This window comes from Humulus lupulus, chromosome 2, assembly GCF_963169125.1.
Source record: "Humulus lupulus chromosome 2, drHumLupu1.1, whole genome shotgun sequence".
Classification (NCBI taxonomy): domain Eukaryota; kingdom Viridiplantae; phylum Streptophyta; class Magnoliopsida; order Rosales; family Cannabaceae; genus Humulus; species Humulus lupulus.
The window spans coordinates 280279408-280303982 of record NC_084794.1 but is presented as its reverse complement, the minus strand read 5'-3'; the positions used below and the strand labels follow the sequence as shown (position 1 = coordinate 280303982).

Genomic DNA, 24575 nt, shown 5'->3' with positions numbered 1-24575 from the left:
CAGTTCAATAACAAATCTAAATATAAATTGACTAAGTCACTTTATACTTAGATTGGGGGAATAAGACACTAATACTCCATAAGTCATTCAGCCAATCAGCATCCGATACAATAACTTAAACAACACTAACAGAAGCTACAACAAGCCATAATACAACAAAACTAGGTCAGTTAGATCAGGATACAATACTACATAAGAAAAAGTTCATACAACAACTAGAAAAGGCCCGACAAACTCTGTTATCCCACGACAATGAACACGAGTAGAAGAGGAATCAGTCATCCACAACCAGATCATTAGTAGTCATGATGCCAAAAGAAGTGGTTAACTCTTCGGCCCGGGTTATCTCTTCAGCCCTCATCTTCTCCAATTCCTCAAGATCAGCAATGTATTTGGGAACATCCCAGCTATCAGCCTTACCATCCCGAAACTCACTAGCCATTACGCCACGGCATTGGATCTCAGCCTCCAGCCCAATGACCAACATCCGATTCTCCAACGAAGCAACCTCGGCTTTCAAATCATCAACTTGACCAAGAGTCACTCTCAGCTTCTCGACATCAGCTTCCTTGGATTCTAGTTGAGCCTTCAAATCAGCTATGAGTTGATCAGACTCCTTCTTGGAATCTTTCAGCCGACTAACTTCACCCCGAAGATCATTTCTCTGACTCCTTACTTCCTTTAGAGTTGCCATTAAGGACTTGATTTTCTTCTTCAGCCAAATGACCCCTTGCAAACCCTGACACATAAAAAAGAAAATGTAAGACAACAAGAGAAATCAGCTAGTCGGCACAAACAAAACTAAATGAAATATTCGTACCTGGAACAAATGAGAAACAGTGGTATCAATTGACCCATCCGTACCAACCTGCTCCATTCTGTGATCATCTTCGGGCCACAACAACTTATCAATCTCTCCTAAGTGAGGCCCAATCTCACTATAGGCCGCAGCATTGGAAGGGAACGAAAGGACAACGGTGTCGCTAAATGGGTCGGAAGAATCATCCTGCACAGCCTTCTTCTTTTTTTTCGTCTGACTCCGCGTCAAAACAGGGGGATCAGCCGGAGGCACGACAACCTCTCTGTCAGCTTCTGAGCTCCCAACGGACGATTTCTTTGCTTGACGCAAACGTTCCAAGGCATTGGAACCGGTTAGAGGAAGTGTAAAGGGTCGGGACATAGCTACGTCTGCAAACAACCGCTCACTTGTCGTCAATTCAGTCAAAAAATTGGGAGTATATCCCAAGACTTCTAAACTTCTCTTGATAAACACAACACGAGGATTATCAGGACTCTGTAGAAGAGGAATACCTTCAGGGAGTTTTTCAACAGAGCGCCACAAAGAACTCTGACGAAGACTCGATTCAGACAACAAATCACTCCACTCACGCTCCGCCTCAGGAATAGCAAGAATACTCTTAAGTCGACCAGAAGACTCCCTCGAATCCCAAAGGTACTCAACTCGAAGCCTACCTGCAAAATGATAGAAGTATCAGCACACAAAATAAAATAAAAACAACAACAACATGTATATGCAAGGAAACGGATTAGTAGGCAAGCATAAAAGACTCACATGCAGGAGACCATGAACAAGGTATCCTACTATCAGCAGGTAACCCCAACGAGACGAAAGGGACGAAGAAGTAACGGTCCTTCCACCTCTTATCTCCACTCTTCAAACTAATAATTAAAGGAGGGTCCTTCCCCCTAGTTGTTAACTGGTACCTACCTTTGTCATTAAGGTGTGCCTTCAAGTAGTAAGCTCTCAACAAGTCAGCCACCCCAAGTGTTATCTTGTGCCTTTCACAAAGGACTTCGAGAGACATCAAAATCCGCCATGAATTTGGCATTAGTTGTCCGGGCGAAATCTCGTGGTACTCACACAACTCAACGACTAATCGGGGGATGGGAAACCGAAGCCCTTCTTTGAAGGGAAGTTCATACAGACACACCCAACCAGGTAAGTGCCAGTCAGGCCGCTCCGCCTTAGCAGGAGCATGCAGACTGATGGTATCAGGGATCTCATAATGACGACGAAGATAGGTCAACTCACCTAAACTTATGGAAGACCTAGGATTAGAACTAAGCATACTACCAGAACCCGGCATACCACCATCAATAGGTTCGTTAGAATCTATTCCCCTTCCAGTAACATCACCTAAAGGACGACCCCCCAATTCTACTACTGTAATTCGGTTGCAATCAACCATCTCAGCAGAACTTTGAAAGAGAGAACTAAAATCTTCTTCACTAAACGAACAAGACAGTCGACAGACTGAATCAGCGTGACTATCACACCTACTTGTAGACATAATGAGCTGATCACCTAGAGCAAAACAACAGCTAAGCCTTAAGGAACACAAAAAAGACATGAAGAATATTTAGCTCGATACACAATCAAGAAGCGCTGGACGACTCATCAATCAATCAGTCAGACGGACCAAACATAAAAAACATATGATTAAACGAGGCAAAACAGACTACTATATCAAATTAGATTACAAAGTATTCAGTTAAACAGTAGTCAGCCTATAAGTCTCTACTAATCAGTCAGACATACCACTCAGCTCAAGGAACAGAAACACATGAATTAGACATACGCCTAAACAACAGAAATTCATATGCCACCATTGCAATCAGATCAAACGCAAACAGAAAATCTACAGGATCAAACAAAAATAACAGTTGAATAAACTAACCTAGCACGAAGAACATGAAGAACACGAAGAACACAAAGAACATGCATAAGGACATTGAAAGGAAAACAAATGAGAGAAAACTTATTCTGTAAATCGTAAAATGGATAACAGCGAGACCCCCGTGAATAATTTCTGAAAAAGGTAAATTGAGTCAATGCATATTCTGTAACTATTGGGAAAATGGATAAATTCTGATGGAATTAATTTCTTTTTTACTCTTTGATAAAAGAATGAATTCTATACCAAAGAGTGAGGGACAAACTGTAGTGGACAAAATTCGTATACTTGAAAAATAATAGTCCAACAAGCAGTCAGTCAGCCCAATAAGCTATCTAACTAGCCAAGAAGGCCCAAAGCCCATGTAAAATAGGCTCGCATATACAAAGTACCATCCAATTACCCAAAACCATACCCGGACCCGAATTCGGATACACTCAGTCAGCCAGGGACCTTGAAACAGTCAAGGCTCCCATCACGTTCGCCAAGAATCTCGGAATAAAACCACTTGGAGCGAGTCAAGCGAAGGAGAAAGACGGAGGAGGACGGAACGAGAAGGAGGACAATAAATAAGACCATCAGAGGTTGAGAAAAGGCATAAAATAATCACTGAACTTTCTTTACTCTCTAATTGAAACGAAGGCTACTCTATTTCTGAGCAATCCAGTCAAGCAAGACTAATTAGTCAGTCTGATTGGACCTGACCTAGTCGCTTGACTCCTCCGTCATCGCCACTGTCACTCTGACCATTTTACGACTCCTTCATCCATCATCATTTCGACTATCTATATCTTAATTTTATTACTTTCTATTAGCTCTCGTTACAACCCGACTGACTTGAGCGTCGGAGTCCCTTTGGCTGACACCCCACCGGTGCTCCCAATTGAACTCTCGTCTCTCTTCTTTTTGTTATTGACAGGTTGCTGGTGCCCATCTAATCAATTGTAGGAAATCACCTCTACACCAGTAACTGGGTTTGGTATGGTCCGGACCGACGGGGTTTACTTGTTCATTGTTCACTGGGCCCAGGTTGGGCCCGTGCCTCTTCAATGGGTCCATGGACCCATTTGTTCGTGCCACATGTCATAGGTGGAAAATATGGATAACAATCACCATTTACATGATTTCTGATTTTGATTTAAGATATGAGAAGTGATAATTGAATACTTTGGTTAGAGAATCATAGATTCTTATAGGACGGGAATACCTATATAATCTGTGTAGTGTGAAGTTTCTGTTCTTAATAACTTCTAGTAGGTTGAAACTGTCACAGAGATGTAGGGAATTTATTTATTAGGTTCACTTTCTATATCTTGAGAAAGAATAGAAAGTACATTAGAAAACTACTAGCAATATAAGAAAAAGAAGTTGTAAACTAGAATAGATGCATTAAAAAAATTGTAATGATGAAGTTAGAAACCCTAGGTTTTAGTTATATAAGTTTTTCCTTTAATTATTTTCATTTGTTTATTTCATTAGTTGCTTTAATTTAATTTTCTAAATCAAATCTTGTTAAATCTAGAATTCAAACTAGAAAGTTGGTAAGTAATAAACAATATTTGTGGAAACAATACTTTATCACTTTATTACATGTTTACGATTGTGCGCACTTACGTATATATTTTCCACAACAATGGAAAGATTTATAATTGCTAAGAATGATTGTTTGTGAGTACAAACAACCTGTAAAATGAACGAAAATAAACTGTGAAAGCCTTTGGATACTGGGGTGGTGTTGACTGACAGTCAAGTTCGTAAGAAAATCGATTAGTGTGTTGGCAAGGGACTCATCTAGACAATCGATTTTTGAGTTTTTTTTAGAGATCTTTTAGAGAGTAAATACTTGAGTAAAAGTGAGTGAATGCGCAATGTCCCATAAGGAGGCTTAGTGGTGCTCCATAAGGAGGCTTCGGCTTTGGTATTTATAGACTCTTGATTATGTTACTACTCAGTTATGGGTGAGTAAGCGTGAGAAATGGTCTTCTTTATTTTTAAGAAAAAGGTCGATTCTCTTGGACAAGTTGGAGGCTGTTCCGGTTTGTGATTTTTTTCACGTGTTTGACTAGTTCATCTAGCCTCGCCACTCAGTGGATCACTTTTTGGGATTAAGCATGGGTCAAGAGACTCAATTCCCAATAAAAGACTCTAGGTGGGTGGATTGTGGCTTATTTAGTCTGAAGATCAGTGAATAGGGAGTCGGGTATGAGTTGTGTAGGAAAGCTACTAACTTGACTAAATTCGTGGGTCATCATATCTCTTTGGACTAGTGATGCACACAGGGCGGGGAATTGGCGGGGTTTGCTCCCCCCGTCCCCGTCTCCGTCCCCATCCCCATTTATATTTCTAATCCCCGTCTCCGCCCCATCCCCGTTTATTCCCCGTCGGGGACAGGGTGGGGAATCCCTTATTGGGGCGGGGAATCCCCACGGGGAACCCATTTATTTAAAAAATAAATTTTAAAATAAAAATCGTAAATTATATGTAAACTAAAATATTGCACAATATTTAAAATATTAAAAAAATTACTATTATACTACAAAAACACATAAAGATAAATATAAAATACATATAAAATATTACAAAAATATATAAAAATATAAACGGGGCCACGTCGGGGCGGGGAGTGATATCCCCGTCCTCGCCCCATTTAATATTCGGGGATCGAAAATTATCTCCATCTCCGCTCCGTCCTCCATTTAGATGGCGATTCCCCGCCCCAATAGGCGAGTCCCCGTGAGGCCTCATCCCATGGGGAAAATGTGCATCCCTACTTTGGACAATGATATTTATGATCTGGGCCAATTTTTGGCAACTACATATATCAAGTGAAATTTGTGATGCAAATTCTTTCACAATTTCTATTTTGATGATTGAAAATAAGGTTAATTACATATATGGGTCCGATAAACAATAATTCAAACCAAACTTCTCCACCACATTCATATTTGTTTCGATTTCTCAAAAAAAAAATTTATTTTTTATTTAACTTTGTTCCTAATCAAGTGGATGTATTAAAATGGGTAAATTAGTAATTTTGGTAGTTAATAATTAGGATTCAGAAGAAAAGTTCATTTTTAGTTGCTATTAGTCTCTTAACATATATAGAAATACTATTTACTTTGTTGTCTTTTTCTTCCATTTTCTAAAATAAATAAAATACAAGATAAAGTTGTTTTTAGATTCCATGTCCCTACACCTCAAGCATACATCATTATACTTAATATCTTATCAATATATTATAATTGATAATTATTTCTTCTTTTGTTTGTGGTATCTAACAAACTACATACTAATATGTAATTATTTCTAACTAAATAATATAAAAACTTTATTTCCCGATGTAAATAAAGTATGTAATGTTACATAAATAGTTTTTTTCTTAATATTGTCGATTTTTTTTTTATAACGGAATAACTACATGTAGATTTGTGTCCTTTATTTTTGAAATGGAATATTTTAAAAAAAAATTTAATTGAGGTCTTTTGTATTAATTTATAATTTTAATGTACAAATATTGAAAAATAAAATAAAATCTTGACAAGAAGATACTTAACACATGCACAGTCTCTCCGAAAAATGGAAACCGTTGATATATTAAATGTAAAAAAAAATATCACGTTAAAAAGTCAAATACAACTTTGAGCTACTATACTATTTGTAGGTTAAGCTTACTCTCTAATCTTCTCGATTCTGAGCTTCACTGACGATTTGCCATCTTTTTAATTTTTTTTTCTTTCACCACACACTAGGCGTGTTTATAGTATTTTGCTAATTTTTTAGATTATACTGCATATATAATTTGAGTAAGTTTTTCAAATCGTAATCTGCACCGCATAAATTTCGAACCGCATAAATCGGAGTGTAAAAATATGATGTGATGCGATGCGATATAGACAATTTATCATATCATCAAGTAATTTAACAATTAAATATTATAATTAATAAAGATTTATAATAAAAACTTATAACTAGAGAGTGTTTAACAAAACAAATAAATATACAACAAACTAATAAATTTTTAGCAAAACAAAAAAATTACAACAAACTAATAATAAATAAAACAATGTGCTATATATATATTATATATATAAGATTTTGATTAAAGAATAATATATTTAGGTTAAAGTAAAATATATGTTAGCATTTTACGAAACATAATAATTTTTTTTAGATATTGTATATATTATACTATATAAATATATATGCACTAAGTTTAAAGATAGTAAAATTAATATATATTTATTCTATATAAAAAGTGTGTAATAACATAAATTTTTTGTTTTGAAAGTTTATTTTGTTAACTTTAACTAAATATACTTTTAAAATTAATTAAAAATAAATATTTATTAATTATATTAATATAAATTTAAATATTATAAAATATCATTAGATATTTATTTTATTATAATAATATTTAATACTAAATTAGATATTTATTAATTATATTATATAAATTTAAATGTTATAAAATATCATTATTATAATAATATATAAAATATAATATATAATTATAATTTTTATAAAATTTTGGTAGAATAAATATTTAGTAATTATATTAATATAAATTTACATGTAATAAAATATTAATATTAATATTATAATAATATATAATACATAATAAATATATTATATATAAGTGTTGTGCAATAATTAAATAAGAAATTAAAATAACATTTACCTTTTATCAAAAATAAAGAAATTTATTTTTTAATCATTGAGATGTAATTTGAGTTATAACATCATAAATATTTTGTACATTAAATGAGATAGTTTATGATCTAAAATATTATCAAATTATATATATATTTTTAAAAATTATAATCAATGTCTTGATTTAATTTTTTTTAATATATTTATATTATTTTTTATATATAATATTATTTATTTATTTAAAATTATACGACAAATTTATTTAAATAAAACTAATCACTGTGTGATTCAAAACCGTAGACTAGCTGCAGCTTGATTGGGCAAAAATACAAGCAGGAACCTCATCCCGAAATGTTCCAAACCATAAATTGCGTAAATTGAACTGTGGTGCGTTGTGTGCGGTTAGTGAAGGTGTAAGCTGTTTGATGAACTCATATATAAATACATATAGAGAGAGAAAGAGAGTGTAGAGAGAGATGGGTATGGTTGGGAGAGATATAGACGATCTTCCGAAGAACGCCGCCAATTACACGGCGTTGACGCCGCTCTGGTTTCTTGAGAGAGCGGCGACGGTACATCCGACGAGAACGTCGGTGATTCATGGTTCTCGACACTACACGTGGCTTCAGACGTACCATCGGTGTCGTCAGTTCGCCTCTGCTCTCAACAATCATTCCATCGGCCTCGGCAGCACGGTACTTCTTCTTACTTACCTATTTACTTATTTAACTCTTTTGATAACTCTGTTTGGTTGCCGAGAAACCGGCGCCGTCCTTTAGTTTCGGTTGGATCATACAAATTGTGCTGAGCTTAGGTGATAGAGTCAAGTTTTGACTTTTTCAATTTTGTAATATGTCATTGTGTATTTATTTATTTTTATGTACACATATTTTCCAATAATTGTACGAAAAAAAATTAATGGCATGTTTCTTGATTTTCTCAGCTTGTTATGAGAAAAAAATCTTACTTTATAGTTGACTTTAATTATCGTAGGTAGGTACTAAAACTGCGTGTTAAAACTTGAGATTATGGCGAAAATGAAAGTAATTAATGAAATCATGGGTTTGGTTCTTTTTTACTTCATGTTTTAGTGAAGTGAGTGAGACTGAATAGTGAAATGTATTGAAGAAGAGATTGTTACAAATGTGTGTATGCACCCATATACACATATATGTATGTATATAAATGTTACTAAGAAGACTTTAGTTGTTAGTTTCCTCCTTTATTGAGGTTATATGGTCAGGGTATTGGTCTTAGTTTTTTGATACTGAAAGGGTACATTATAGAATTCAGATGTAATAACAGAGTAAAGAAAAACATATGATCAAAATGGTTGAGTGAAATTTTCATATGCTAATCAATGTTTCTGCTTTCATGCGGGAAATGACGACTATAAGGCAGGGCTAGTGACTAGAGTGAAGTGATAGCAGGGTAGCTTATCAGAGAGAGTTAGTGCTTGTTGGTATTTTTGTTTCATTTCATTCACACCAGATTAGAACTATGTTTCAGAGAAACTTGGAAATGGAAGTCTTCTTTTGATATACTATCTTATTTCCCTAAAACATCAATATATTAGCGACCAGAAATTGAACTATTTGCATATTTTACCTTGATGTTTTTCGCTTTTTAGCAGATTTTCACTCTTATTTGATTCATTTCTGCAATTTATATATCTAGGTTGGCTGATTACGGGTGGGTTTATGTTCTATCACCTTATGGGTTTTAATTCTTGAAACAGACCTTTTAGAGTTTGCTGTCTGATTAATGTTTGATTTTATTTATGGCCAACAGGTAGCTGTAATTGCTCCAAATGTTCCTGCCCTTTATGAAGCTCATTTTGCTGTACCAATGGCAGGGGCAGTGGTGAATTGTGTGAACATTCGTCTAAATGCATCAACAATTGCTTTCCTTCTGGGTCATTCATCAGCTGCTGCTGTGATGGTAGATCAGGAGTTTTTTTCCTTGGCTGAGGAAGCTTTGAAAATCTTAGCACAGGAAAGCAAAAGCCATTACAAGCCCCCACTTCTAGTGGTAATAGGTGATGAAAGTTGTGATCCTAAGACTCTTGAATATGCTTTGAAGACAGGAGCCATTGAATATGAGAAATTTCTGGAAGGGGGTGACCCTGAATTTGATTGGAAACCACCAGAGGATGAGTGGCAAAGCATTTCTTTGGGTTACACTTCTGGTACGACAGCAAGCCCCAAGGGGGTGGTGTTGAGCCACCGTGGAGCGTATCTGATGTCTTTGAGTGCTTCTGTTGTCTGGGGGATAAATGAAGGAGCTATATACTTGTGGACTCTACCCATGTTCCATTGCAACGGTTGGTGTTACACTTGGGGTATGGCTGCTTTTTGTGGTACAAACATATGTTTACGACAGGTAAAAAAAAAGTTATATACTTTGTGTTAAATGTAAAAGCATGACTTCTTGAGTTATATATTTTAGCCCTGAACCTCTCTCTCTTTTCATTTTGTTTTTCTTTCATCTTTGCAGGTTACAGCAAAGGGTGTCTATTCTGCCATAGCCAAGTATGGTGTTACTCACTTTTGTGCTGCTCCTGTGGTACTCAACACCATAGTCAATGCCCCACCAGAGGAAGCTATCATTCCTCTCCCTCATCTTGTACATGTCATGACTGCTGGTGCTGCTCCACCTCCTTCAGTTCTCTTTGCAATGTCCGAAAAAGGCTTCAAGGTCGCCCACACTTATGGTCTCTCTGAAACTTATGGTCCTTCCACGATATGTGCATGGAAGCCTGAATGGGATTCACTTCCTCCCATCAAACAAGCTCGATTGAATGCACGCCAAGGTGTTCGATACATTGCATTGGAGGGCCTCGATGTTGTCGATACCAAAACAATGAAGCCTGTCCCTGCTGATGGAACTACTATGGGAGAGATTGTCATGAGGGGAAATGCTGTGATGAAGGGTTACTTAAAGAATCCAAAAGCTAACGAAGAATCTTTCGCTGATGGTTGGTTTCATTCAGGTGATCTAGCAGTAAAACATCCAGATGGGTACATAGAAATCAAAGACAGATCAAAGGACATCATCATATCCGGAGGTGAGAACATAAGTAGCTTGGAGGTTGAGAACACTCTGTATTTGCACCCAGCAGTATTAGAAGTATCTGTTGTGGCCAGGCCCGATGAGCGCTGGGGCGAGTCTCCATGTGCTTTCGTGACATTGAAGCCCAATATAGACAAGTCCAACGAACAAGTTTTGGCTGAAGATATCATTAAGTTTTGCAAGTCCAAAATGCCTGCTTATTGGGTCCCCAAATCAGTTGTATTTGGACCATTGCCAAAGACAGCCACTGGTAAGATACAAAAGCATGTACTAAGGGCCAAGGCCAAAGAGATGGGGGCCCTTAAGAAGAGCAACTTATAAATTTATATTAACTATATATGATGCTGACTTATCAATAAAGATGCTTGTTCTTCTTAGCTACATACATCTCTATATGAAAAAGCATTTCGTTTGAGATTTGGGACTGTTCTCCACATCTCATGAACATGTTTTGGTTATCATTGTTTGTTTGTTTGTCTTTTATTATTATTATTTATTTTTACTTGGTTTAGACGGAACTGGGTAGTATCATTATCTGACCATGATGTAATCAATTTCCCATATAACACATTAGCACTATAAACAACACTGTTTCATTCATTATCTAAACATATGATAATTATTCAATTTATTGCTTTTGCTTGCTGTGCTGGCCTGGCAAATGGGCTACGGGCCAGCATTGAATTTTAGGCCGTGTAAGCTTTAACAAAACATTTTTATATCTTTTTGTCAACAAAAATTACGATTTGCCTTTCTTGTGAAATATAAAGACCTTTTTTCTTTGTACAACTTTAATATGTACCAAATACCAATCATCGAGGGTTGAGGAGACAAGAGTAGGCCTACTGAGGAATCTATCTTGATTAATTACGTATACTAATCATCTTCTCATTACAAGTCTTTTCTTTTCCTTTTTAAGTTTTTACATTTTGTGATATGATCTATCTAGTAAACATAGAAAAAGACATCTTTCAAAGCTCAGTCATCAGTGAAGTATATCAATTTGAAGGTGTTATGAACACCATAGAAACCTCCTGAAATCATATTACTCATTTTTAGGGAACAAAGACATTTATTATAGTTCATAATAACACATGCATCACATTCAGCTCGACTACTTCATTATAGTTTGAATTCACAATGTTCCACTTCATAACAGTAAGGGCAAAAGTCATGAGTGGAATTAATAATGAAACAATGACTCGAAAGTTTTGATCACTATATGGTCTTGGACTTTGCATAGAACTAATTAATCATATTATATCTTAAACTAATATATGAAACACTGCTTAACAACTAACCAACTGAAAGAAAGAAAAAAGAATCGGTCAAAAACACCTAAAACTAAAATAAAATACAAATACAAATAGAAAGCAGCAAATACATGGAAAGATAAAACTAATTCCGAATAAATATTTTTTCTTTTCTCTTTCATTTTTTTTGGGTGGCTGGGTTTCTAATATGTTTGGGAAGGGCATAATAGGTTCAGCTAAATATCTACAAACTATGTGATTTACATTAAACACACAAAAGGGATTTCTAAGGTAGCAAAAATCTAGAAGAGGATAAGAATAGCTTTTGTGATCTATTAAAATAAATGTATATGAGCTAGCTACTTGGACTCTCTCAGTTGCGTTTCAATTTTGTTTTTTTAAGGATAAGAACATAAGGGCCAATCACTTTCTTCACCATGCTCATATTGAGGCTTAAATTGGCTTATCATCCACAAAAGTTGGTCTCATCCATGCAATTTGATCATTTAAATATATACTATACATATTTATAAAACTCTATTTTCCCATTTATGGGTTAATATTTTGTGCTCATCCAAAACCAAAAACTCAAGTAGTCAAAAATTGTGATAATAGAGGACTATAGATGGGGTCCATTTCCATCTCATTTACACTCATTCATGAATGGCCCTAACTAATTAACTCAAGATTTGGCTTAAAATTAAATTCCAACCAATCATGTTTCTCAAAATTCCATTTATTGTTGCTCACATCCACTGTCTTATATGTCTTGTCCCTGCCCCAACACAACTCAACCAACCCTACTACTATTTCTTCTTCATTGCTTGTAAAGAAAGAATTTATATATATATATATATATTTATATAAATTTATATATAGTTGGTTGGCTTGGCCATGACCTTAAAGCAAAAAACCAAAAATTGAATTATTGAATCGTTACACAATATATATATGTATGGATATGTCTTAATTGATATAACCTTTAATATATGTACAGATATCTTTAGTCACAACCCTATATATACAAAGGGATTAAAATATATGAAGGTAACCACCATGCACATGAAATGAAATTAAGTGGTAAATTGCTCAAATTATTTGTCAAGACAAGAGAGGTGTTTTTATTATTATGGTGGTTGGTATGTATGCCATTCTAAAGGTGTCACATACTACTTCCCTTCAATAAAAAAAATAAACAAATAAAAAAAATGACCAAAGCGTCACATACTAATATTTATTACAAAAGACTTTTGGTAACTAGGAATCTGTAATTAATTTAGTTATTTGACTAAATTTTAATCATACAAATTATATAAACAAAGCTAGTGAGAACTCATGTAAATAAATTTTGATTTGTTGTTCATATATGGAAAAAAAAAAGATCTGTACCAAAAAAAGTCACCAATAATTAACTTTTTAGCTATGATAGCTTCCTTTTCATTGAATATCAATTTTAGCTACAACTAAAATTTTATCACAAGTACCCGACAAAAAAAATTATCATAAGAAAAAAAAATTATATTTAGTTATACAATATTACTAATTCAAATTATATATATTATATACAAGTAACGTGCTTAGTATTATTTATATAATTTATTAAATTTGTATTTTTGTCAAAAAAATATTTCAAATAAATAAACAATATTATATATAAAAAATAGCATAAACATATTAAATAAAAAATTAAACCAAAACACTCTTTACTATTTTAAAAATATATATATAATATGATAACTTTTTTAAACATAATTAATAATTTTTTAAATAAAAATTAAGATTATGTATTATATATTATTATAATAATATTTAAATTTATATTGTTATAAGTATTAAATATTTAGTCTTGTATTAAACATTTTTATAATAATAATATTTTGTAACATTTAAATTCATATTAATATAATTAGTAAAAAAATAGAATTATATATTATTATCATAATAATATTTCTAACATTTAAATTTATATTAATATAGTTATTAAATATTTAGTTTTGTATTATATATTATTATAATAATGATATTTTATAACATTTGAATTTGAATTTATATTAATATAATTATTATATATGTAGTTTTATATTAAATATTATTATAATAATGATATTTTATATTTTATAATATATTTGAAAAATATTTATTTTTAAGTTAGTTTTAAAGTATATTTTATTAAATATTTAAAATATTACGTTAAAGTCAACAAAATAAACCATTAAAATAAAAAAAAATTTCATTATCTACACACTTATTATATAAAATAGATATATTGATTGGCAAGGACAGATTTAAAAATTTTGTGCACTGGGTTAAAATTTAAAAACTATATTAAATACACAAAATATATATATTTATAAAATATTATCAAAAAATATAATACTATATAAATATATAAATAATGGTCAAAATACAGAAAGTACATGTAAAAATGAAATAAATAAAAATTGAGGGAAAGCATAATAATAGATTTTTGTTACAAAAAAGACTAAATGTTAAAAAAAAAAATATATTTATTATTATTATTATTTTAAAATTCAGAGAGGCAACAACCCTTGTCATAAGCTAGGTTTGCTTATGATAATTGAGACGAAAGATATATTCAGTTACAATAATCATCTTTTTTTTAGGATTAATCATCATAATTTTTTATAGTGATAAGATAGTTATGATGATTTTTTTTAAGAACTTCTGTATTTCTAGTTGAAATATACAGTGACTAAAAAGTGTAGTGATTTTTATTTTTATTTTTTAAAAAAGTAATTATAGTTGGAATAAATCCAAATAAAAAGAACCACCAGAAACCTTATCAAGTAATTCTATTGCTGACATTAAATACTACTATATGATAAATAAAGTAGTTCATCGAAAGAAACCGTCAAAAAGTTTTGTATATAACAAGTTCGATCGTTATATTATATTCTACTAGAATAAGACGAAGCTTTTTTGTTCTTTCTCGTTTATTGTCTCTTTTTTCTTTCTTTTTTTTAAAAAAAAAATTCTTTGGTTCAGTGAGAATATGGGAATTGTTTTGGGAGCTTGCATATCAAAGATTGAAACTGAATGATGCAACATGTTGCATGGCTGTGATTATAAATTTTACCTATGATGAAAACAAGAAAAAAGAAAAGGAAAAAAAAAGAGTAATAATAAACAAGAGAAGCCAAATATTATGTCATTTTTTTAATTCAATCTAAAATAATATTCTTAGTCTATTTATTTTTGTCCAACTAGATTTTTTTAAAAGATTCTAAATTATCTTAAAAAAGTTTTTTTGAAAAAAAATATCCTTAACGTTTCTATTTTTGAAAAGAAATAAATATCCTTAACTTTTTTTATTATTATTATGAAAAAAACATCCTTCACTTTAATAATTTAATATATTTAAAGTTTATTTAAATTTTGCATGTTATTAATATCAAATAATATTTAATAAAAATTTAAAGCATACATATTAAAGTGTTTTTTTTAAAAAAAATTATAAGTATCTATTAATTAAAAATAAACTAAGACTAATTTTCCCTATTAAATTATATTTTTATAAATTTTATATTTATACTAGTGTATTAAAATTAAGGATCTTTAAGTCTTTAAAAGAGTTAGTTTGATAAAAAAAAATTGTTTCAGTACTATACTCTGATTTTGGACCAAACTAAATAATTGAAGATTAATCTTGAATTTTTTTTAGAAATCTGAAAATAAACGTAGTGTTTCGTTTAAATTCAAGGGACCAAAATAGAAATTAGTTTTAATGATATATATGGGCAAATACATTTATTTTTGAGTTATAGTCAGACAAAAATAATACTATCTTATAAATTAATTAGCAGCATATATATATACACCTAGTAAGCCATCCCTAGTACATGTATAATTAGCAAATAATAATAAGAGATATGGCTGTTATATCCATGTGAAATCAAGAATTATTATACCAATTATTATTAATTTCTAACCTACTGGCAGCTGTCTCTGATTTTTATTCTTAATTATTACTATATTATATTGATATTTAATAACAAACAAAATGTGTGTGTATATGCCAAAACATGAATGTAATTTTATATAATTTAAAAGAAATAAGATCACTCATAAGGGGCTTCTTTTATTTTATTAATAAATAAGATCAAATTAACAAAAAAGAAAAAAAAAACCCTAGAAAGTAATAAGAATTAATTATGTGATGATGATATCAAATTGAGCCCTTTTAAATACATAATTTGTTAGGAAGATGGAAGTTTCTTTAGTTTTGTTTCAATAAATAAAACTAAAAGATAACATATAGTGGTTAGCTAATTTTACGACTTTTATTCTCTTATTGGGTCCCAACGAATTAAATGATTCTCCTTACATCTACAATAATACTACAAAATATAATTATTATAATTTTTTTATGTATATATATACATCTTATGTCAGCTGCCATATCCAATCATATAATATAATAATATAGTATGTAGTATATTAGCTAGCTAGCTAGACAAATAAAACACCAAATATATATATATATATATATATTAGGACAATTTATTAGAGGTTTCACTTTGTAAGTCTTGTTAGTGGGACTTTTAGTATTCTCAATCTGTGAACAATTTTTGACACAATTTTTTTTTATGACTGTGTATATTGTAGTTGTTTAGAGTATCTTGTAAATTTTCAGAAAATTTCGAATAGTTTACAATACCGAAAACAAGATTCGAACATGTTGCTTTCTACGCGCATACAAAAATTTAGTCACGTATGCAATATATTTGAACTTAGTTTTCAATACTGTAAATTATTCAAAAAATTTTGAAAATTTTCAGATGCTTTAAATAGTTACAATATACACAATTATAAAAAAAATTACGCCAAAAATTATTAATGGATCAAGAATACTGAGAGCATCAAGCTTTAAAAGCTAAATTGTCCATAATATATATATATATCATTACTATTTATTTAATTTGTTCACTCGTTTAAAATCGCAGTTCATCACATGCAAGAAGAAAATAACAATAAGTTGAAGAAGAAGAAGACAAATGTTTTTATTTTTGGCCATAGATTTTTACAGTCACGAGACAACATTTTCTGGCACTGATCAGCTAATATATAGTAGTACTGATCAGTCAAGTTATGTCACGAGCTTAGAAAATTTTTTTTTGCTAGTCTACCATATAGACTAAAAAGACTCAAATATATTTAATATATATATTTATACATACACATTCCTATATAGTCAAAGCCATTACTTGCCAATGAGATATGAGTGAGAAAAACAGAGCTTTCCAAAGATTTGTTTTTCTTCCTTATTAACTTTTTTGGAAAGGTATTTAACAAGACCAACAGAACAGTTGTATATATGCCATTTGTTTCTACTTTTCTAGTACGTATGTATGTACATAAATATATATATTTACATATCTAATAATACTGAAAAAACACAAATTTTAATTAAAATAATTTTGCATTTGAGCCTTTGAGAACAGTTCTACCAATATGTATATGTAAATATTTTTTAAAAATATGTATCCAAATATTATATTCAACGACATATGTATTTTCAATTTATCAAAACTAGATCCATTATTTTAAAAAATCATACCACTTCACTGTATTTTGAATTTTAAATATAGCTACTCAATATTTTTATACGGTGGCTTTGAAATAAAGTGATTGATTATTCTCTAGTCCGTGACCCACAGTCATTCAACTTTAACTTTTACAGTCAGATTTTTTTTTTCATCCTAGATTTAGACTCTCAAAGAGGTTACGGCTAATATTAAATAATTAAATTTACTAATACCTAACTCTAATAAGAGCTTGAAAAAAGGCTCCTATAAGTACTTAGTATCATATATATATATATAGGTATTACATCATTATTTTTAATTACTGACTTCTAAGTAATTTATTTTAGTATTTTTGGTACATAAATAACTTATAATTCTAAATTTTTTTATATGATAATATATAATTGTATAAGTATAAGGAATAAAATATAAGCTACACTTTATTGGCATACAAAAAAATACCAAAAATACCAAAATTTTCCATATATATCTAAGTGAAGATATAAAAATGTAGCTATCAACTTGACACATTCTATTTTTTACATCACACATATATATGATATATATTTTGTTGTTGATTTTAGCTTCACAGCTTTAACATCCTATATACACATATATCGACGTGGAAATCTAATCATGAAAACCTGTCCGAACATTGCCATCTTCTAACGCTAACTCTCTCTTGTTATATATATTCTCTTCCACTATATATACCCCTTTATCTCATTTCATATTTTCATATCAAAAAAAAAAAACAAGCCCCACACTACACTACTATTCCATTGTTATTATAGATACAAATAAACCTGGCCATGGCCAATCCTCACAATCATAAACCCTACTTATTATTTTCATCAAAACGACCGCTCCATCTAGTTGTCCTTTGTCTCTTCTTCGTGTCGTTTTGTTCGAACAATGGCGTCGAAGCCCGCCAGCCCTTTGCTTGCGACCCCAGAAACGGCATCACAAAGGGGCTGAGGTTCTGTCAGACGACACTGCCGATTCAAGTGAGAGCTCAGGACTTGATTGGACGGCTGACATTGGCGGAGAAGATCAGACTGTTGGTGAACAACGCTATTGCGGTGCCTAGGCTTGGGATTCAAGGGTACGAGTGGTGGTCGGAGGCTCTTCATGGGGTGTCCAACACCGGTCCAGGCGTCAAGTTTGGTGGTGCCTTCCCTGGCGCCACCAGTTTCCCTCAGGTCATCACCACCGCTGCTTCTTTCAACCAGTCTTTATGGCAAGAGATTGGACGGGTATTATTTTTTCTCACTTTTATAAATAAATACAATTATATATATATATATTTCTTTTCTATTTATATTTATATATATATATATATACTTCAGTTGAGCACAAGGGTTGTGTGAGCTATATAATTTTAATTATTTATCTTTTTTCAATTTGTTACGTAGTTTAAAAAAAAATATATTTATTGGTCGGAATTGGAAATTAATAAATTGACATATGCTTTTATTAGTTTTTTAGCCTTTATCTTACGTTATTTATGTTTGATTTAAAAAAAAAAGATAAAGAGAGAACATATATACATAAAAAAAATGGTAGTTGCAAGTTGCAACAATATCTGTAGATTGGTTTTTTTTTTTTTTTTTAAAAAGAGTTTTTTTTAGTTAATTGTATATAATGAAAGATTAAAGGTACTTTTACGTTGTCTTTTATGCTATAAATAAAAGATTCTTGTTAATTTGATAAGTATTTGTTTTCCCATTATTAAGGTATTTCACGGGTTGTCACTATCAACAAGACCTTATAGATATAACATGTCTTATTATGGAGTATGGGACAGAAGAAATTAATTTAAGAGGATATTATATTTTATATATTTTCGTATAGATTGTAAAAATTATTACTATTTTTTTTATATATATATTTCTATGTATTTGGCTGGATTAATTGTGGTCCCACCACATATGACTATTATAATGAAAGGACTCCATATATGATTTTAATTAGCTTGCTACATATATATTTCGATGATGTAAATGATATCAAAATTGATAAAGAAAGTTGACTATAACTAATGGTACGTATTAACATCTGAAAGTCATTTTACGCCACCATGAAAGTTATAACTACTACAAAGACAATAAAAGAATATTATATATCTTCATCTTTCAACCAGTCATTAGGTGGTTGTTTGATTTATATTTAATTTCCTCTTATCTTAATTTATTCATTTCAATTATTCTCTTATTATTTCAACAAAGTTATCTAGAAAATGGTCTCTTTTTCTAAAATAATTTAAGTTTTAATAGTTAGAGTTAAATTAAGGGCAATACAAAACGACCCTTATAGCAGCCTCACAAAATTGACAATTGGTACATATATTGTTGCTATCACACCTTCAAATTGCATTGGAATTTTGGGGTTACGTATGATTTTAGATCTCAATAAATGATGTTATTTTATGGACCATATACATACATATCGATACCATTCAAAGTTTATTTCTTGTAAACGTAGTTGTTAGGAATTAGGAAAAAAATGGCTTTTTTTTATTATTTTTTTTCTTTACTAAGATATTTTACACTTTTTTTTTATTTATTTTGGGAAATATAGGTAGTGTCTGATGAAGCTAGAGCAATGTACAACGGAGGACAAGCTGGTTTGACATATTGGAGCCCAAATGTAAACATATTCCGGGACCCTAGGTGGGGCCGGGGCCAAGAAACGCCCGGCGAAGACCCCGTCGTGGCCGGAAAGTATGCCGCCAGTTATGTCAAGGGACTCCAAGGTAGTGGGCCAGGAAATAGGCTTAAGGTTGCTGCTTGTTGCAAACACTACACAGCCTATGATCTTGATAATTGGAATGGTGTAGATCGGTACCATTTCAATGCCAGGGTAAGAAAATTCATATCTACCAATTCTCAATTCATTCATTCTTATTATTATTCTTCTTTTTTTTTTTGGCAATCATATATTCTACAATTATGCCAATTCAATAGTGTGTGTGGGTTTTATTTTCTTGTTTCAATGCATGATCTTTCTTGGGAAAAATAATAATAAAAAAAAAATATTACTTAATTATTGTGTAGTGTGTGCGTGGAGTCCTTTTTTATTGTCTCTTGCTCATATACCTTTATTTTATTTTATTTTAGTGTAAAGCTGCAGAAGCATGCATAAAAAAGGCACTTGCAATTGATGCCCCACCTCATCATATTATATTATTAATTTAGTTTGGTAAAAAAAAAATATTATTAGTCACATGATGATGATAATGATCAACTTCCAATTATGTGTTAAGAATCCGAAAATGACTTCTGCTATCATAACAGTGTTATGCTCAGAGTTATGGAAATTATTTGTGGTCCTAAAACACTTAAATATGGGTATCTTATATATACTACTGTCTAAGATGCATTATTTTGCACTTCATTAGAGAAAGTGACACAAATTAATATTTAATAATTGAAATAGCCAATCTAAAGCTCAGTCAAGTACTTACCGTTGTCAGCAAGTCAAACTAGTTTTGTTTATTTATTTATTTTTCTTAACCTTAACGTGCTAGCTCTAACTTTTAAGATAAGAAAATGAATACTACTAAAAATTGGTATCATAATTTATATATATATATATATATATATGATACGAGTGTGGTCCACCTTTATACTAGATATGGTCCTTAGTGGTCTCAGTTTCATATGTTAACATCTCCCTATTGAGTGGTCCACCTCATTTATTATTTATTTATACATATATTTGTATACAAGATAGTAAAAAAAAACCATTGCATCTCATTTCTTTATGGGTTGCAGATATTGTTTTATGTATTTAAATTAAGATTTAATGTAATCTAGATTTGGTTTGATGCACTTTATAAAGTTCTAATAATTAATAACTGTTCGATCAATCTAATCATTATTTCGACGATTGTCAGAATGGACAGAAAATGTTATTTAACGAGACAAAAACTAATATGTTATTTAATGGGACAAAAACCCGGTCCTCTATACTCAAATATACACTCATAATAAAAAGTGGGTAATTCCTTTTCTAATATTTAGGTTAGAAAGCAAGACTTGGAAGACACCTATGATGTACCATTCAAAGCTTGTGTGATGGAAGGAGATGTTGCCAGTGTAATGTGCTCTTACAATCAAGTCAATGGAATACCCACTTGTGCTGACTCTAATCTACTAAAGAACACAATCCGAGGTCAATGGCACCTCAATGGGTAAGTTGGCCATTCCATTTTAATTTACAACTTTTCCTTTTCTTCTTTTGTTTTATAAATACTAATAACTTTTTAATTGGCCAAAAACAGGTATATTGTTTCAGATTGTGATTCTGTTGGTGTTCTATATGATACTCAGCATTATACTAGGACACCAGAAGAAGCAGCAGCTGACACCATTAAAGCAGGTTTTAGAAAAATACCACTATTTAAATATCTTTATAAATGTGCACATATATTATAAGAAGTGATGCATAATATTATATTACATATGACATGTAGGTTTGGATTTGGATTGTGGGCCGTTCTTAGCAATTTACACCCAGGGAGCTATAGCTAAAGGCCTATTGAGCGAGAATGATGTTAACAATGCACTTGCTAACACAATCACAGTCCAAATGAGATTGGGCATGTTTGATGGTGAGCCATCAGCCCAACCATATGGAAACTTGGGCCCAAAAGATGTGTGCACTCCAGCCCATCAACAATTGGCTCTTGAGGCAGCCCACCAAGGCATTGTTCTTCTTCAAAATCGTGGCCTAACCTTGCCACTCTCCACAACGCGCCACAGAACTGTAGCTGTCATTGGGCCCAATTCTGATGTCACTCAAACCATGATAGGAAACTATGCTGGTATATGTTTTTCCTCATTCATTAAAAATAGAGAAATTCATATAAATAAAAAAATCCACATTTTTATTATAATTTTTATTAAGAAATTCACATTTTTATTCACATTGTTTTTAAAAAAAATTAATAAATCATTTTTCATTGCTATTTCTTTTAGGTGTTCCTTGTGGTTATGTAACGCCGCTACAAGGAATTGGAAGATACGCAAAGACCATTCACCAAGTAGGGTGCGCAGGCGTTGCTTGTGGCGACACCCAACACTTTGGTGATGCAGAAGTAGCAGCCCGGCATGCCGATGCGACTGTCTTAGTAATGGGCCTTGACCAGTCCCTTGAGGCCGAGTTCAAGGATCGAACTGGGCTTCTCTTGCCGGGCAACCAACAAGAGCTCATTTTAAGAGTAGCTAGGGCCTCTAGAGGCCCAACCATATTGGTCTTGATGTCCGGTGGCCCAATCGATGTTTCATTTGCCAAGAATGAGCCTCGTATTGGTGCCATTCTTTGGGTTGGATACCCTGGCCAAGCTGGTGGTGCTGCCATTGCTGATATTGTATTTGGTGCCAAGAATCCTGGTAAGCTACCCATACATTATATAAAAGTGGTATAAATAAAAGTTGTGATGACATTTTTCACTTATTTACCTTGTTTTTTTTATTAGGAGGAAAGCTTCCAATGACATGGTATCCCCAAAGCTACATATCCAAGGTGCCAATGACAAACATGGACCTTAGACCAAACCCATCAAGTGGGTACCCAGGCAGAACATACCGTTTCTACAAAGGCCCAATTATTTTCCCTTTCGGATTTGGTCTCAGCTACACTTCATTTTCTCACAAACTAGTAGAAGGCCCAACACAAGTCTCAGTGCCATTGGCCAGTTTCCGTTCTTCTACAAACTCAACAATGTTAAGTAAAGCTGTTAGAGTCACCCACACCAAGTGCGATTCCCTCTCTTTAGGAGTCCACATCGATGTCGAGAATAATGGGCCTGTGGATGGGACCAACACATTGCTTGTGTTCTCAAGCCCACCAGAAGGAAAATGGGCCGGAGAGAAGCAGTTATTGGGCTTTCATAAGATCCATTTAGTAGCTGGATCAAAACAACGAGTCAAGATTGATATTCATGCTTGCAAACACTTGAGTGTTGTGGATGAGTTTGGGATCCGAAGGATTCCAATGGGCCAACACACACTTCACATTGGTGATGATCTCAAGCACTCTATATCTTTTCAAGCCGATTTAGGAGAAATTAAGTCTTAGAAATGAAGACTTTCAATATGTTGATAGTGTAAAATATTACATATACTTGTTTTACAATAAGTCTCTTGTGCGTGTAAAAAAGGAACACGTGCAAGAGATAATTACAAGGTAAACACAAAATATAAGTCTCTTACTCTTGTACATGCAAAAGTAAGGCATGCAGAGAGATGTATTGTAAGCCCATTGGCCCAATTACATGGCAACAAAAGTGTAATTTTTTAAGCCCATTGGCCCAATTATATGGCAATAAAGAGTTCTTTTTTTCATAGAATTTTGTTATTCATCTTTAAAATGTTATTATTATAACATTGGTAAAGAATGATCTTAATAATAATAATAATAATAATAATAAAGTAGACATTATATACAAGAACATAATTAGCAATCATACAATCATTCAAATAAATATATTCAAAATTTTCCAATACAATTCCATATCATATCATATCATATATATGAATCTTATGGTGAGATACTCCAAAAAAGTCATGAGCGTACTCATGCATCACTGAGCCAGAACAAGCAATGATTAGTTTAAATAATCCAAAATTGATTGTATACATTTAAAATAGTTGAAAACTTTTACTATGATATTCTTGTAGTCTAAGATATTCTTTTCTATTTTTTACTCCAATCCAATTATATCAAATTATGCGACCTGACTTCGTACTCTTCTTTTTATAATTATGATTTTTTTGTAAAGATTTATATTTTTGCTGACTCTGTATTTTGTCTCATTACTTGTTTGGACTTTATTTTTTAAAAAATTACTTTTTGGATCCTATATTTTGTAAAATTGTTCAAATAGATTCTTAAACCCAATTTTACTCAAAGTTTTCTCAACTGAAATCATAAATAATTCACAAAACAAATAATTCAGAATAAAAATAAAATTATTCTGCTTAAAAACTGTATTATTATATTCAATTTTTTCTTCATCATAATTGAGTTTATGAGTATATTTGAACTATTTTATAAAATATAAGATTTAAAAATAAATTTTTTAAAACACAAGATCCAAGCAAGTAATCAGAAAAAATATATGATCAAAAAATATATCAACTATTTTTTTAATCTTTCTTTTGTAAAAATGTGTAGAAAATTAATAAATATATAATTTAGGGAAATTCTTGGGCGCTGAAAACGCTAGTACCATAGTGTCATTTTTAAAAATATGAGGTGACTTACTCTCTATTTACCATCTGCCAATTTTGGAAATCATTTTCAAAAAATAGCTTTAAACTATAACAGGTGGCGTTTTTAAAAAATATGCA

At 31.7% G+C, this 24575-nt stretch overlaps 3 protein-coding genes across 4 annotated transcripts; 2 read left to right on the top strand and 1 right to left on the bottom strand.

Moving 5' to 3' along the window:
• Positions 1 to 274: 274 nt before the first annotated feature.
• LOC133815561 (uncharacterized) lies at positions 275 to 2754 on the bottom strand. The gene is made up of 4 exons (XM_062248384.1): positions 2700 to 2754; positions 1574 to 2326; positions 821 to 1473; positions 275 to 739 (listed from the first exon to the last, which is right to left on the bottom strand). Exons 1-4 carry the CDS (start codon positions 2752 to 2754, stop codon positions 275 to 277), a joined length of 1926 nt encoding a protein of 641 aa, XP_062104368.1.
• Positions 2755 to 7655: 4901 nt separating this feature from the next.
• LOC133819510 (acetate--CoA ligase CCL3) lies at positions 7656 to 10876 on the top strand. 2 transcript variants are annotated; one of them, XM_062252771.1, is made up of 3 exons: positions 7656 to 8041; positions 9138 to 9728; positions 9843 to 10876. In XM_062252771.1, exons 1-3 carry the CDS (start codon positions 7823 to 7825, stop codon positions 10737 to 10739), a joined length of 1707 nt encoding a protein of 568 aa, XP_062108755.1. In that variant the 5' UTR covers positions 7656 to 7822; the 3' UTR covers positions 10740 to 10876. The 2 variants fall into 2 exon arrangements, with proteins under 2 accessions (XP_062108755.1, XP_062108756.1); XM_062252772.1 differs by lacking the exon at positions 7656 to 8041 and adding an exon at positions 8852 to 9038.
• A 6946-nt stretch (positions 10877 to 17822) lies between these two features.
• LOC133819509 (putative beta-D-xylosidase) lies at positions 17823 to 23572 on the top strand. The gene is made up of 7 exons (XM_062252770.1): positions 17823 to 18473; positions 19798 to 20079; positions 21243 to 21412; positions 21503 to 21600; positions 21695 to 22045; positions 22200 to 22613; positions 22700 to 23572. Exons 1-7 carry the CDS (start codon positions 18030 to 18032, stop codon positions 23299 to 23301), a joined length of 2361 nt encoding a protein of 786 aa, XP_062108754.1. The 5' UTR covers positions 17823 to 18029; the 3' UTR covers positions 23302 to 23572.
• The last annotated feature ends 1003 nt before the right edge of the window (positions 23573 to 24575 follow it).

Excerpts from the sequence above, each read along its gene's own strand:
- LOC133819509 (XM_062252770.1), top strand. The coding sequence starts at position 18,030 with ATGGCCAATCCTCACAATCATAAACCCTACTTATTATTTTCATCAAAA. Across the intron at positions 20,080-21,242 it reads GGTACCATTTCAATGCCAGG|GTTAGAAAGCAAGACTTGGA; the intron begins GTAAGAAAATTC and ends TCTAATATTTAG. Across the intron at positions 22,046-22,199 it reads CATGATAGGAAACTATGCTG|GTGTTCCTTGTGGTTATGTA; the intron begins GTATATGTTTTT and ends TATTTCTTTTAG.
- LOC133819510 (XM_062252771.1), top strand. The coding sequence starts at position 7,823 with ATGGGTATGGTTGGGAGAGATATAGACGATCTTCCGAAGAACGCCGCC. Across the intron at positions 8,042-9,137 it reads CCATCGGCCTCGGCAGCACG|GTAGCTGTAATTGCTCCAAA; the intron begins GTACTTCTTCTT and ends TATGGCCAACAG. Across the intron at positions 9,729-9,842 it reads CAAACATATGTTTACGACAG|GTTACAGCAAAGGGTGTCTA; the intron begins GTAAAAAAAAAG and ends TCATCTTTGCAG.
- LOC133815561 (XM_062248384.1), bottom strand. The coding sequence starts at position 2,754 with ATGTCCTTATGCATGTTCTTTGTGTTCTTCGTGTTCTTCATGTTCTTC. Across the intron at positions 2,327-2,699 it reads CTTCATGTTCTTCGTGCTAG|GTGATCAGCTCATTATGTCT; the intron begins GTTAGTTTATTC and ends GTTTTGCTCTAG. Across the intron at positions 740-820 it reads CTGTTTCTCATTTGTTCCAG|GGTTTGCAAGGGGTCATTTG; the intron begins GTACGAATATTT and ends TTTATGTGTCAG.